The following is a 12,687-nucleotide window of genomic DNA, read 5'->3' on the forward strand; positions in this document are numbered from 1 at the left end:
CGGCAGATACAGTTTCAGGCTTGGTGATTGTGACATTCCATCTTTGACACAATAAATCCTGCTAGTGTAATTATTCTTTATTCACAGCAGCTTTTAAAATACATACTCATTAAGACTAGAAAATTGCTAGAATATATTACTCAGAATATGTTGTTGACAGTCAAGCACAAAGCTTTTAGGATTCGAAGGGGAATTCACAACAAATTTAGACATGATGAAGCAGTTCACTTTGTTTATAAAGCCGGCTTACAAAACATTCTCCTTTAAAGTTGACATGAATAGTCATTTGCACCCTATTTTAAACGGGTTGGAAGGGAAAATAAGACAGGACTGTTTTTATCTATCAGCAAATAACTGAGTGAAATTAGACTGAATGCAAATTTGCTAACAAAATATCAATATTTGGCTACTGGTTAGCGTGTGGCCCTAAATGACGTAGGAAGGATGCAGTTTGATGCTCCAGCTCTGTTGCTGTGCTTCACTCAAAGCATTTATTTCTCATAAAACCATTGTGATGAGTTTGTTGCGTTGCTCTGGGCTAACTGTTACCATGGTTACACCTCACTCCCAAATGCAGTCGCTGTGTCTCAAAAGCAAAAGGTTTGAGGAAATAATAATCCCCTTTGATCTGTCAAGAGGAAACAGCTTACATACAGCCGATAAACACACACTCATGTTCAGACACATGTAAACACACAAAATTACATATTTACTACGGTAAAAGAAAATCAGAGCAACTTCAAGGAATCATTTAAAAGATGTGTTATGCTGTTTTACTGAAAATGTTGTGCAATGACCTAAAAGCAGTTTTGCTTTTTCATTAAAATCGTGTTCAATGAATAGGCAAAACCACTTAGTGGGACATGTCCTGGAATTATTAAAGGGAGCCTCAGTGACCCCACTCATAGAGACTTCAGCAAAACCAGCCCAGGTCGTTTTTCAAGCAGAACGCTGAATAAATACTCAAAATAGTTTTCCATCCATGACTCAGAGCAAGCGCATTACACAGATCACACACTAGACCAAATATAAAACACACTTCTGCTGCTATGAATAGTCTTTTATGCTGTTCTTTCATTTGACTGTCTGCTGTTATCAAAAGCAGCTTGACAAGATAAACTTTCAAGGACAAAGCTTTTAATAGCTGTCGTCGCATGAAACACCATTCAGATTGCCAGATTTTGCGGGGTGAATCATGTTCTTGTTGACAATCTGTCATGAGTTCTTTTCATCGGAGTTAAGCACATACAAGAGCATGTACATTTTCTGCTGTTGTCCACAACATTCTTAAAAGCAGCAGTTTCAAATTTGTTATTTCTTGCTATAAATTTGCTCCAACGTTGATTGCAGCCTCTCTCAGCAATCATTACACCATTACAGGCCTGTAATCAAACTGAAACCGCTCAGACTCTCACAGACCGTCCTTCAGTTGATCACAGAGCATTTCCCCAAATGACAGATTGGAGAACTGGCCACCTGAGGGTTATGGGACCTGGCTCAGGCAGAGAACGTCCTTGAGTGGTTTAACAGTGCCAGAACACTAAAGAATGATTGCTCAATGTGTCGTTTCCCATAAAACACTTATCTGGTGGTGGGGGATTTCAGAAGAAAGTCACAATTTCAATACTTTTTTTCTGAGCTGATGAAATGTTTGCACTTTTACTATTGAATGTTTTTCATTTTGTGTGAAAAAATTTAATTTGCAAAAGTTTCAAAATGTTCTCACAACAACATCAAGAAAAATGAATGGTCAGATACCTGAGAGATACTGCATGATGGCCATATAAGTCCCTCACGGCTGCCAAATCAGCCTCCAGCTGGGGGTGTTTGTGAAGCTCTCCATCATAATTTACCTGCCCGCATAAACACACAGGTCAAAGGGTTGATAAACAGGAGCACCAGTTCAAAAATCAAGAAACAAAGGGACAGCTGTTCAACCACTTCTCCGCTCATGATTGTTTCTACCGAGGCCTCAGAGGTGCATTTTTACTGGCTACACAATGAGCTTTTAATCAGTATAAGATCCAGAGCACTTTAAACAAGCTTCCAGACATTAATCATGTTCATTTTAACCTGATGTCTCTCCACTCTTTTAACAATTAATATATGTCATACACTTTCAGGGCTCGACAATAAGGACTGCCCAATGACCTGTGGTCAGTGTTAAAGATGCTCAAGACAGATGACAGATTTGTCACTGGCCCGGTCAGGCCAATGCTGCGTCGTCACAAAAGTTGATCAATTGCACTTGTTTTTAATCGTTGCCAATTTAAACATTCACGCAATTTCAAAGGACAACTGGAATGTTGCATTGTTTTCTTTCGCATGAAAAGACAAAAACATACAAAATTATGTCAAGTTGACTAATTACTGTCTTAGCCAGTATCCTCGAAAACACATTTGGTTGTCTTAAGTAAAGCCAACAGTCAAAAAAGAAATTGGATGTATATCATTATATTGAGTCTGTGCCTTATTGACAGCAGCCTAACCCTACTGCTGTCTGTATCATTAAAGGGTTAGTTCACCCAAAAAGGAAAATACTGTCATTAATTACTCACCCTCATGTCATTTCAAACCCGTAAGACCTTCGTTCATCTTCGGAACACAAATTAAGATATTTTTGATGGAATCTGAGAGCTGTCTGACCCTGCATAGATGGCAATACAACTGAAATGTTTCCAAGTCCAGCCAGGTAGCAAGGAGATCTGTAAAATAATCCATGTGACATCAGGGGTTCAACCATAATTTTACGACGCTGTTTCTGTTCAGATCAAATCACAACAACGTAGGAAACAGATAGCGTGCTGCAGCTGACACAGAACAGCATACGTTGTTTACGTCCTGCTCAATCAGATCAATGGTGCTACAGGGTGATGCGGAGGAGACGAATCGTTGAATAAAGTCGTTTTTTTTTTCTTTTGCGCACAAAAAGTATTCTCGTAGCTTCGTAAAATTACGGTTGAACCACTGATGTCACATGGATTATTTTACAGATCATCTTGCAACGTTTCTGGACTTGGGAACATTTCAGTTGTATTGCTGTCTATGCAGGGTCAGACAGCTCTCAGATTCCATCAAAAATATCTTAAATTGTGTTCCGAAGATGAACGAAGGTCTTACGGGTTTGAAACGACATGAGGGTGAGTAATTAATGACAGAATTTTAATTTTTGGGTGAAATATCCCTTTAATGTCAATCAAACAGCAATAGACGGAGAAATTCACTCACTACTCTTAACTGAATAACTTTTGTAGCTTTAACTAGGATAAATCTATATTTCATTTATTAATAAAGACTATGCAATGTTATTTCACATCTGATAATTAATTTTCAGTACCATACTAACTGTTAGACCTACCCGAAAACATTTTTAAGCACTGTTTAATTCGTATTTTTGTTCTATTGCATTTATTTGCGTCATTGCTTCTAATTTGTTCATTTGTTCTTAATGACTGTTCACTTGTCTTTAATGTTTGAAGAACCTTAAATTTGTTAGGCTAGTAGTTTTTGAAATTGAAATGACAAATGTTGAAATTTTGTATTTATTAGAATACAAGGTCAGATGAGTCTAACTAACCATTTTATTTTTTGTGGTAGGGCCAATTAAAATTTTGGCAGGGCAAGTAAAAACTTGAACTACCACTCCAAAAGGGCCAGTAGAAAAAATACTTAAGTGTTAAGCCCTGATTTTAGATTACTCTATTATAAGATCAGTCTCATAGACTGTGTCCAAAACAAACTACCTGGCTTTCTTGTGAAAGTTAATTTGCCATACCAGCATCTTCAGACTATTGACTGATTTTCTTTTCTTTGATCCTTTGATTCTAATGCTGAGCTGATTAAAAGACACAGAGATGTTGTGTTTTAGAAGGATGCAGTGACTATATTTCTCAAAAGATCGAAGAGTAATCATAATACTCATACAAACCTAGTAGGTTTTTTGCCTACTATAATAATTTGCCTACTATAATAACCTAATAATTGCTGCAAGAAGTTAAAAGTAAAGTTGAATTTGAACAGGCAAAATATGAATCACAGATTTCGAGTAAATGTCCTTAACTACTACTGAGTAAGTGAAGTATTTTTATTTGTTTTATTTAAACACTGAACTGTTTGTATGAGCCTCTAGACTTGCCCATCACAGCAACACTGGCTCAACCAGTTTGAGCATTAGTTCAGGACAGGACTATCTGTTTGAAAGACAGAGGTAATGTGCGATTATTTAAATTTAATCAGTCATGTTTGCAGATCCATTTGGTGACACTAGTGGCATGGAAGTTACAAACTGTTTCTAATATGGCCTATTACGTACATTGATCACGCTTTCGTCAATGTAAACGATGGATGTAGTTTGGTCTTTTTAGATATTCAGTACAACAGATATCAAGAAAATTCACCAGCTGTTCGGAAGTTCAGAGAGAATCTGCCAGCATGTGGCATGGAAGAGTCTCCCGAAGGCTTTGAGACCATCAAAACAGCAAAGGATTGTAAAGCTGCCACATTACAGTCAGCAAGAGCCAGTGAGCATTCACAGCATGGCACAGGCATTAGGGTATGAATCTTCATTGCCTTTGGACTGGTCCTCACAGAGCACACAAATCTCGCTCACTCACTCCAGCTTTATGGATTTGCTCCAGTGGATGGTCACATGATTAATGTAAGCACAATCCATGTGTGCAAACATTCATTTTCAGGATGGAAACCTTCTCAGAAGAGTGAGGGACTAATCATTAAAAGTTAAGAGAGTTATAAAGTTATTTTATATGAGCTGCAAACTACTTTAAGTAAATTTACCATGAAATGAAAAGTCTGAAGCCCCAGGTGCTGTGGGTTTGAAGCTGGTTTTATACCTGTAAGACCTTAGGAAGTTTAGTTGCAGTGACCATGTGAGGCAGGACCTTGTTTAGCAAACTCCAACTCTGAAACTTTCACTATTATCCCTATAACTAAAGGTCACATTTTCACATGCTTCTAAATTTAACTCTGTACCAATAAGTGTCATAACACAGCCATTTAATATTATTGTTCATTCTCATTGTTGTGAGAGAATTCAATAAGAATGATTTGTGTCTGTTGATAGCACACTACAAAAATTGGAGTATCAATTTTATGCATCTTTGCTGAATAAAATTATTAATTTCTTTCCTCCACAACATTGAACAGTAATATAAAAAGAAGGCATGTTTGCACTGACAATTATGACAACAATTTAACTGGAATACTCACAGCTCAGTTCGCGATTTCAGCACATTTAGGCTATTACTCGGTTAATATGGATTGTAGGTGGTTAGCAGGGTGCGAACTACGGGGGAGCTAGGGGGAGCTCGGCTCCCCTTAATGAGACATGGGCTCCCCTGAAAACGGGATTTGTGAAATTTAGTCAATAAGACTGAACAGATTCCACAGACTGAAATGTTATGTAAATGAATAGTGTAGTGTAGATATAATAATATAGTAGTGTAGTGACTCAGCTGAACTTACCTGTCCAACATAGTAGAACTCCTCTGAATCATTGTCACCCTCTGAATCCTCCTCTATAGCATAATGGCACTGTAGAGGTTTCAAAATCAAGGCAGAACTTTAGTCACAGTAAAAGTGATTCACTGCCATACCTGACGTTTGTAAATAAAATACATTTTATGATAAAAGCAAAAAATATGGTCTAATTTCTTACCACGTTTTTGTCGGTTTGAAGTTTTGATTTAATAGACAGACAGCTGGTGGCATCGTTATTTATGCGTATTTCTAAAGACAGAGTAGAGTGAAAGCACAGATGTGTGAGGATGACATGATATTGTGAACCGAGAATATCAGATTTAGATCATAACTGGCATAACTCCTGTAACAGGCCTGGTCATGTCCTGAATATTCCAAACTTTCTAACCATTGTTTTTTGTTGGCCTTATGTGTGTATGGTGACAGCAATACAATTGTTTCAACTGAAACACTGCAGGTCTTACTACAAGATTAGTTTTTAATGTTAACTCCACTACAACTACCAAAGAAGTGGTACTAGCATTTCTCAACACCTCAGATTAAAAATAGATTGTTTATGCAGAGGTCTGAGTCAGAAAACCTTTACAACTGAAAAAGTGTGCACATCCAAGATCCATCAGTAGTATGTACACAGGATCATTAGTTGTAATGTACTGTGCTGGAAGATGTCAAGGCTTTTTTTATTAAATGTGTGGATTGGAAAAATATTAGGTGTGCATGACAAGCATCTATTAAGCATTAAACTAACTGCTGGGGGAAATTAGTGAAGATCTCTTCTGTTTTGCCACTTTGTTTTGGCACATGTCTTGGCCGGTTCTAAAAAAGGAGCAGAAGAAATGCAGTACGATTCCAGGATAATTTATTTCCAGGATTACTGCCAGTGTAATCAAAGAGCTCCAAAAACAGAGAAAGACTGGCTAACACTATGTGAATACTGCAATAATAGGATCTTTAGATGATTATCCTACACAAAAAAAGTACTAAAATGTACCACTGCATTACCATGTTCTTTTTTTAGGGCATACGTTATCATTTGACAGACTGGGGACAATCTGATTTTTTCTTTTTTATTCAGCAATGAAGCATTATTATATTAAAATAAGAAATATTAAAATATAAAACAGATGTCAATTAAAATAGAAAACACAAATTTGCAATAATATTTTACATTATTACTGTTTTTACTGTACTTTGATCAAATAAATGTAGCCTCCGTGAGCAAAAGAAACATTTTCAGAAAAAAATCTCATCAACAACAAACTTTAAAAAGGTAGTGTTTGTGTACCTATATCATGGTTATATTTGAGGTACCTTTGAGTATAATCTAAATGCTGTATTTACATGAACATGGTATTCATTCAGTACCATGTGCTTCCACCACAGTACTTTTTTTTTTTTTTACTGACCATCATTTAAAAAAAAAAAAAATCTGAAAAAGTATTGTTCAACTGTTGAGCCAACTCAATGAAATCCGATCGTGTAGGTGTTGGAATAATGGTAGTTTAGGGTTGGAGCAAAAATATTCAGCTGACAGGGCCTTGACCAAATTTGAAAATGACTGAAATACTCCTGAAGTACACTTTGGATCTGGAAGGCTGCTGGTTTCCTTTTCCCTTAGGCGTGACTTTAAAATATCTGATCATTCACCTGATTCATTGGTTTTCTTCAGCCGCAGCTCTTTTATGATTAGATAGTAACAATTCTTACCTGTTGCAATTCTGTGGAAAATCACTGGTATTGGATCCCTGGTGACTAACACTTCATCATTGTTTTCAGAGTTAGACACATATGTGTTATCTGAAAAGACAAAGACAAGCAGGTGCTATTAAAGCACCTAGAAAAGTAAACCTGAAGAAGATCTAACAGTGTAATCAAGCCTGGCAAGTCAAGTGGTAACCAAAACCAGTAACTTGCAACTTATACATAATAAATAGAAACACTCCAAATGAGAGTGAAGAGAGATATGCGCTAATTCTACAGTTTCTGGACAATTCACTATTTTCAGGTTAACACATCCCATGGCATTCTTTGGCAATGTTGTCTAAATCTGTGCCAAGCAAATTCCTCATGCTTATGCAAAGCTGACTGTCTGTCACTATGCTGTGATTCAGACTACACTAAGTCCTGCAAAAAGGAGGTCTGCATCTTCTAGATTTAGATTTAAGGGACAACTCTTGTGTGTTGAATCAAAGCATTAAAGTAAATTTTAGGCTTAGAGCAACACCACAGCTTCACAACAAAATGCAATTTTAATGTGGGTATGTTTTGAGGAGGATAAATGTTGAACTTCTGTGTACTATTTAAAAACAAATCTCACTAAGCAAAGACAAACTGAGTGCACTGGGCAACTACTGAAAACCAGCTACCTAAGAGCAAAAATCCAGCGTTATCACTATACCCTTAAAACCCACTGAGCTTCAATATTGTGTTGTCACTTCATGGACCAAAAGAGAATGAAAACAAACACCGTCATTCACTTTAATGTACTGTGCCGTTATAATTACGTGACAGAAAAGATACAAATGGAAAGATTTCAGAGTATGAATCAACTGTGGTACAGCTGAGAATGATATTCTTATGATACAGCTTAGCCGTATTAGTAGTGGTTTATAAGAATCAGCTGTCACTTTACACTGTAGACCCTGCATCATCTTTCCAATCAGGTCAGGTACGTAAATATGGAATTAATGACATTATGAACTATATTTTTATATTTTAACAGAAAAACTGGACACCCACAGAGCTAACACTGTGGGTGCTTGGCAGGGTATTGTTATGCATTTGCTTATGTGTTCTGAGTGGTTTTTAAAACATCTCTATGTGGATGCTACTAGAGTGTTCTGAATGGTTCCTCCCTGGTCCATATATGAAGTCCACCCTCAACTCTAAGATATTCTAGTCCCAAGATATGGCCTGTGTCCTGTCGTCAATAAAAGTCATATGGCATTTTTTGCTGCTTTTATCACTGATTAGCTGAATCCAATTGTTTTGAACCATAACATTACCCCCAATTTGAATAATCATTCATGTCCTTAGCACAAACTTAAGAGTCAAAGCTTTTTCGAAACTCATAATTAAGTAGTAGGACTAGTGTTAAAAGACTATTGCTCCTTATTGTAACATGCAGAGGAGTAGTGAGAGTTTGGGTGTATGATCCATCCATTTATCAATTAATCCATCAATCTGTGTGTGCAATACCTGGATAATCATCAGAGACATGAACAGAGAAGGACACCCTAAAAAAGAAAACACAAATATTAACAGTAGTAGGGATACATGTAACACTGCAGTCCATTACACTGCTTCTCAGACACATTCATGCACATATGGTACCTGACACAAATGTCTCATTTCATCACACTGAATCAAAGCAGAAACAGTTTGAATATTATCATATCAAATATTGTGACAGCGCACTGCTGGAGCTACTGATCCTGGAGATGTTTTTTTTTTCTTTTTGCACCTGTTTCAATCTTACTGTAATAAACTTTTCATTTATTCTACCCGACTCGGTACAGTACTGTCACAGACACTGCAAATAACTGAAAAAATTAAAAAGTCAAAAATCTGAGACCACCAGTAAAAATACAGCTTTTTAGCATTTTCTATATTATTCTATTTTTAGCATTTATATTCTCTTTTTTTTTCTTTCTTTTGATTTTTTAAGATAAAATGGTCATAGATGTTGGGATTAGGGATGCACCGATGTATCGGCTGTCGATATTTATCGGCCGATTTTTGATTACATCGGCATATCGGAAATAGCGTGAAAAGGGCCGATACCAATGGTTTATTAATTAACTGCATGGAGACAACAAGTTGCATGTCTGTTGCATAATCCAATGTTTTTCTCTGGGCAAAATAATTAAATACTTGCCAAAACAAAATAAAATCTGTACAAAATATAGTTTGTCAGATGGCATAGTACGGCCATATGCAAACATGACACTGACGCATCGCATCCAAAGAGTGAAATGCCCGCGCTCAGCTGTAAATTCATCATAGGTAGAGTTTATCCGAGGATATGTCACGAACCGCCAAGCATTAGGCCTACATTTAAGTGAAAATGAATGGCAGGTAATATGCAGCTTTTTGTTTGAAACCAGTGTAGAACACGGATTCACACAAGGTCACATCACGCACCTGCAGCGTTTCTGTGAACGGAGAAAACAGAATAAAACTATATAGGCTACATAAAAAGGAATATATAGGCCTATACACAAAATATATTTAACTTGAATCATTAACAGATTAACAAAACAAAAGAAAAAAATTGTGCTGAGTTTCGGATCATTGTAACTCGCTCCGAAGTTCACGGAAAAAAACGGGATGGCAGAAAGCAGTTTTCTTTTTCTTTTTTTACAAAAGCTTTACAGTTTTGAATGATGTTTTGCTCCTATCTGTATGACAAACCAGCGTGTTGGTATGACCATAAATTACGGAGTAACAGTTGGGAAAACAATGCAGTGATCGCATCGGTGCCTCACACACACATTCAACAAATTTTTGCTAATTTGACATCGCAGCCTGTTCATTATCAAAATAAAATACAGTTAAAGAAACATAAAAAGTTACACTGTTCAATTTAAATAGCCCATAGTACAGTCTGTTCCGTTCAGTGTGACCAGCACCTCACTGCTGATATAGCTTATATGTGAACGATGATGTTTTATGTCGATAATGCGAGTGAAGAACAAAGCCTATAGTTTACATAATAAATAATAGGTTAGCATCCAGATACTTCGCGAATATGGAAACATTTGGATTTGTGCAGAATGAGAGAGGTAGGCTTCAGTTTCGTTTTTTTTAAATTAATTCGTTTTGGCATGACGCTTATATAGCCTAAATACAACTTTAGAGGATTTGTTGTGGAGAGAAGGGAACTAAAATAGTGTTTGTGTTTGTAATTTTGCTTTTATTTACCATTATTTTAGCCTACATTATTTCTGAATGTAATAATAAAATGCAACGTACAGCCTACTAATTTAGGCTGTTTTTTTCCCTCTCAAAATTAACGCTTATAGACGCTTAGTAGAGTTTTTTTTTATATTTTTTTATCCATGCTGAAACATTTTAAAATATCTTTAATGTTTTATTGCGTTGACAGTTTTTTCTTTTGTTTAATACATTTGGTCTTTGGTAAATCTAGAAAAGATGATGTATTGGCTATGACTAAGAGAGATCATTCAAGACTCTCTTCATTATTTTTTTTTTTGAGTAAATTAAACGCTGTACATTATTATTATTATTATTGGCAAAGAAAAAGTTTAAAAAATAATGTTATTAACCGGTATGTTTTCTACTCAAACCAGATTCACAGAGGAACGCAGGAACAGAAACGTTCAAATACCGATTCTGCTTGGAGTGAACCAATCTTTTTTCTCTCTCTCTCTCGTTTTTAAGCCCTGCTTTATGCAATTGACCAATATCCGTATCGGTATCAGAATCGGCCAATAGTTGTTTGTTAAAATCGGTATGGCCAAAAAAAAATCCTATCGGTGCATCCCTTGGGATCACACCAGTCCATCACTCACTGAATAGTTGACATTTTAAATTGTTCAAATAAAGGCTTATGAATAACAAATGATCAGCTACAAAAAAATTATCTATTCATTTTATGTTTTGGTGCAATGCTGAAGCACAATGCTGTGAAGAGAAAAACCATCTAGCGTTGACACCGACAAATTAATATAGCAGCAAAACTGCAATAAAATAAATAAATAAAGGCTCAATGAAATTTTACAGAAATAAGGAGATGTTATATATAAATTCCAAGTGACGCTTCACAGAAGAGACCATCAAGTCCCAGAAGGGTGCTGCCAGCAAGTCCTGAAAACAGCTAGTCTAAACACTTAAGTAAAGAGGTCATTAAGGAAAGTGTGGGGTCCATTTCACGCAATCAAGTAAATAAGGTTGCAACGAACAGTGTTGACAACAGGATACTGTCTCCTGTGAAGTGCCTTGAATTAATGTGGAGATTACGTGACTTGCTAAAAAAGCCCTATAGTGATCAGCATGAAACTGCCAAAATCATATTAATTTCCTTGATATAGGCTGATCTGGCAAAAGTGAAAATATAATATCACGCAGGTGACCTTTATGTGCTTATGTTTTTTGCTCCATTGCACAAAAGGAGAGAATGTATTCAGGAATTAATGGAGCCAATGACCTTATACATACCATTAAAAATCATGGCAAATAACTCCTTGAAAAAAAACACAAGCATACTCTATGTAGACTCTGACTACTACTGGCATAGAAAGCAATACTAGCCCATGAGTAATTATGTGATGACAACACAGAGAAGAAAGATTGATTCAGTGAAAGTGAAACCCCTCCTGAGGTCTCACACAGGATGGTGCCACTCACAGAAAGCATTCATAATGACACGTGGCTTTATTAAAAAATGACTTGGGTCGTGTTATGCATGATACAGGGTTTTACTGGTGACATGAACACACTTTTATCAAGTGTTACAAACATCTGCTAAATGCCAATAACTGCAAAAATTTTCAGGTTCAGCATTAAGTTCAGGTGAATGAGGTTTATGCTTATGTTCCATCTAGGGATGTCAACGATTAATCGATGATCGATTAATTGACGATAAGAGATGCAATCGATTAAAGCTATCATGGACGATTAAGTCGTTTAATTTTGGGCTGCGTGCGGCTCGTGCGCAAAACACGCGCGAGCGGCTGTGAGTGATGGTGACGGTATATAAATGCATCATGATTCACTCATAATTACAAATTAAGCTTTTAATGTGATTTAAACTTACTGAATTTGTGGAAATTCATGACCAAGAACAACGCCGCATAAATGCAGGCTATATGGGCATCCAAAAGCATGGTCGAGATATATGATTTTCCAGCTAACCAAATAATAAACAAAGCTTTTATACCACACTTGTCATAATCAGCGCTTATAATTTGTAAATAAATAATTGCTGGATTCAAAACAGCAATTAAAAGGCGCTGTGACCGACACTGACTATAGGTTTTCCCGGAGCATTCAATGATGTCACTAAACGGTGATGCCACAACTAAGAGCATCGTTCACAAGTTTCTGCATGGACCTAACTAGCCTAGGTACAGGTTTTCAAGCCCTGGGACAAAATGGGATGCTTTAAGGAAAACTTATAGCCTATGTAAGCAATAGGCCTAAATAAAAATAACAATTTGTTTTCATAAA

The 12,687-nt window shown here is 36.4% G+C and overlaps 1 protein-coding gene across 1 annotated transcript in view; it reads right to left on the bottom strand.

Annotated features, from left to right (window-relative positions):
* Positions 1 to 12,687, bottom strand: part of LOC107746800 (poly [ADP-ribose] polymerase 8-like) — a 37,144-nt gene that overhangs the window by 14,403 nt on the left and 10,054 nt on the right. Inside the window, exons 3-7 of the mRNA XM_016561098.1 lie at positions 8,695 to 8,732; positions 7,204 to 7,293; positions 5,675 to 5,745; positions 5,482 to 5,550; positions 1,759 to 1,853 (exon numbers count right to left, since the gene is read on the bottom strand). Coding sequence (XP_016416584.1) covers positions 1,759 to 1,853; positions 5,482 to 5,550; positions 5,675 to 5,745; positions 7,204 to 7,293; positions 8,695 to 8,732 — 363 coding nt within the window. The remainder of the gene's footprint in view (positions 1 to 1,758; positions 1,854 to 5,481; positions 5,551 to 5,674; positions 5,746 to 7,203; positions 7,294 to 8,694; positions 8,733 to 12,687) is intronic.

Source organism: Sinocyclocheilus rhinocerous, unplaced genomic scaffold (assembly GCF_001515625.1).
Source record: "Sinocyclocheilus rhinocerous isolate Xijiao unplaced genomic scaffold, SAMN03320098_v1.1 scaffold468, whole genome shotgun sequence".
Classification (NCBI taxonomy): Eukaryota; Metazoa; Chordata; class Actinopteri; order Cypriniformes; family Cyprinidae; genus Sinocyclocheilus; species Sinocyclocheilus rhinocerous.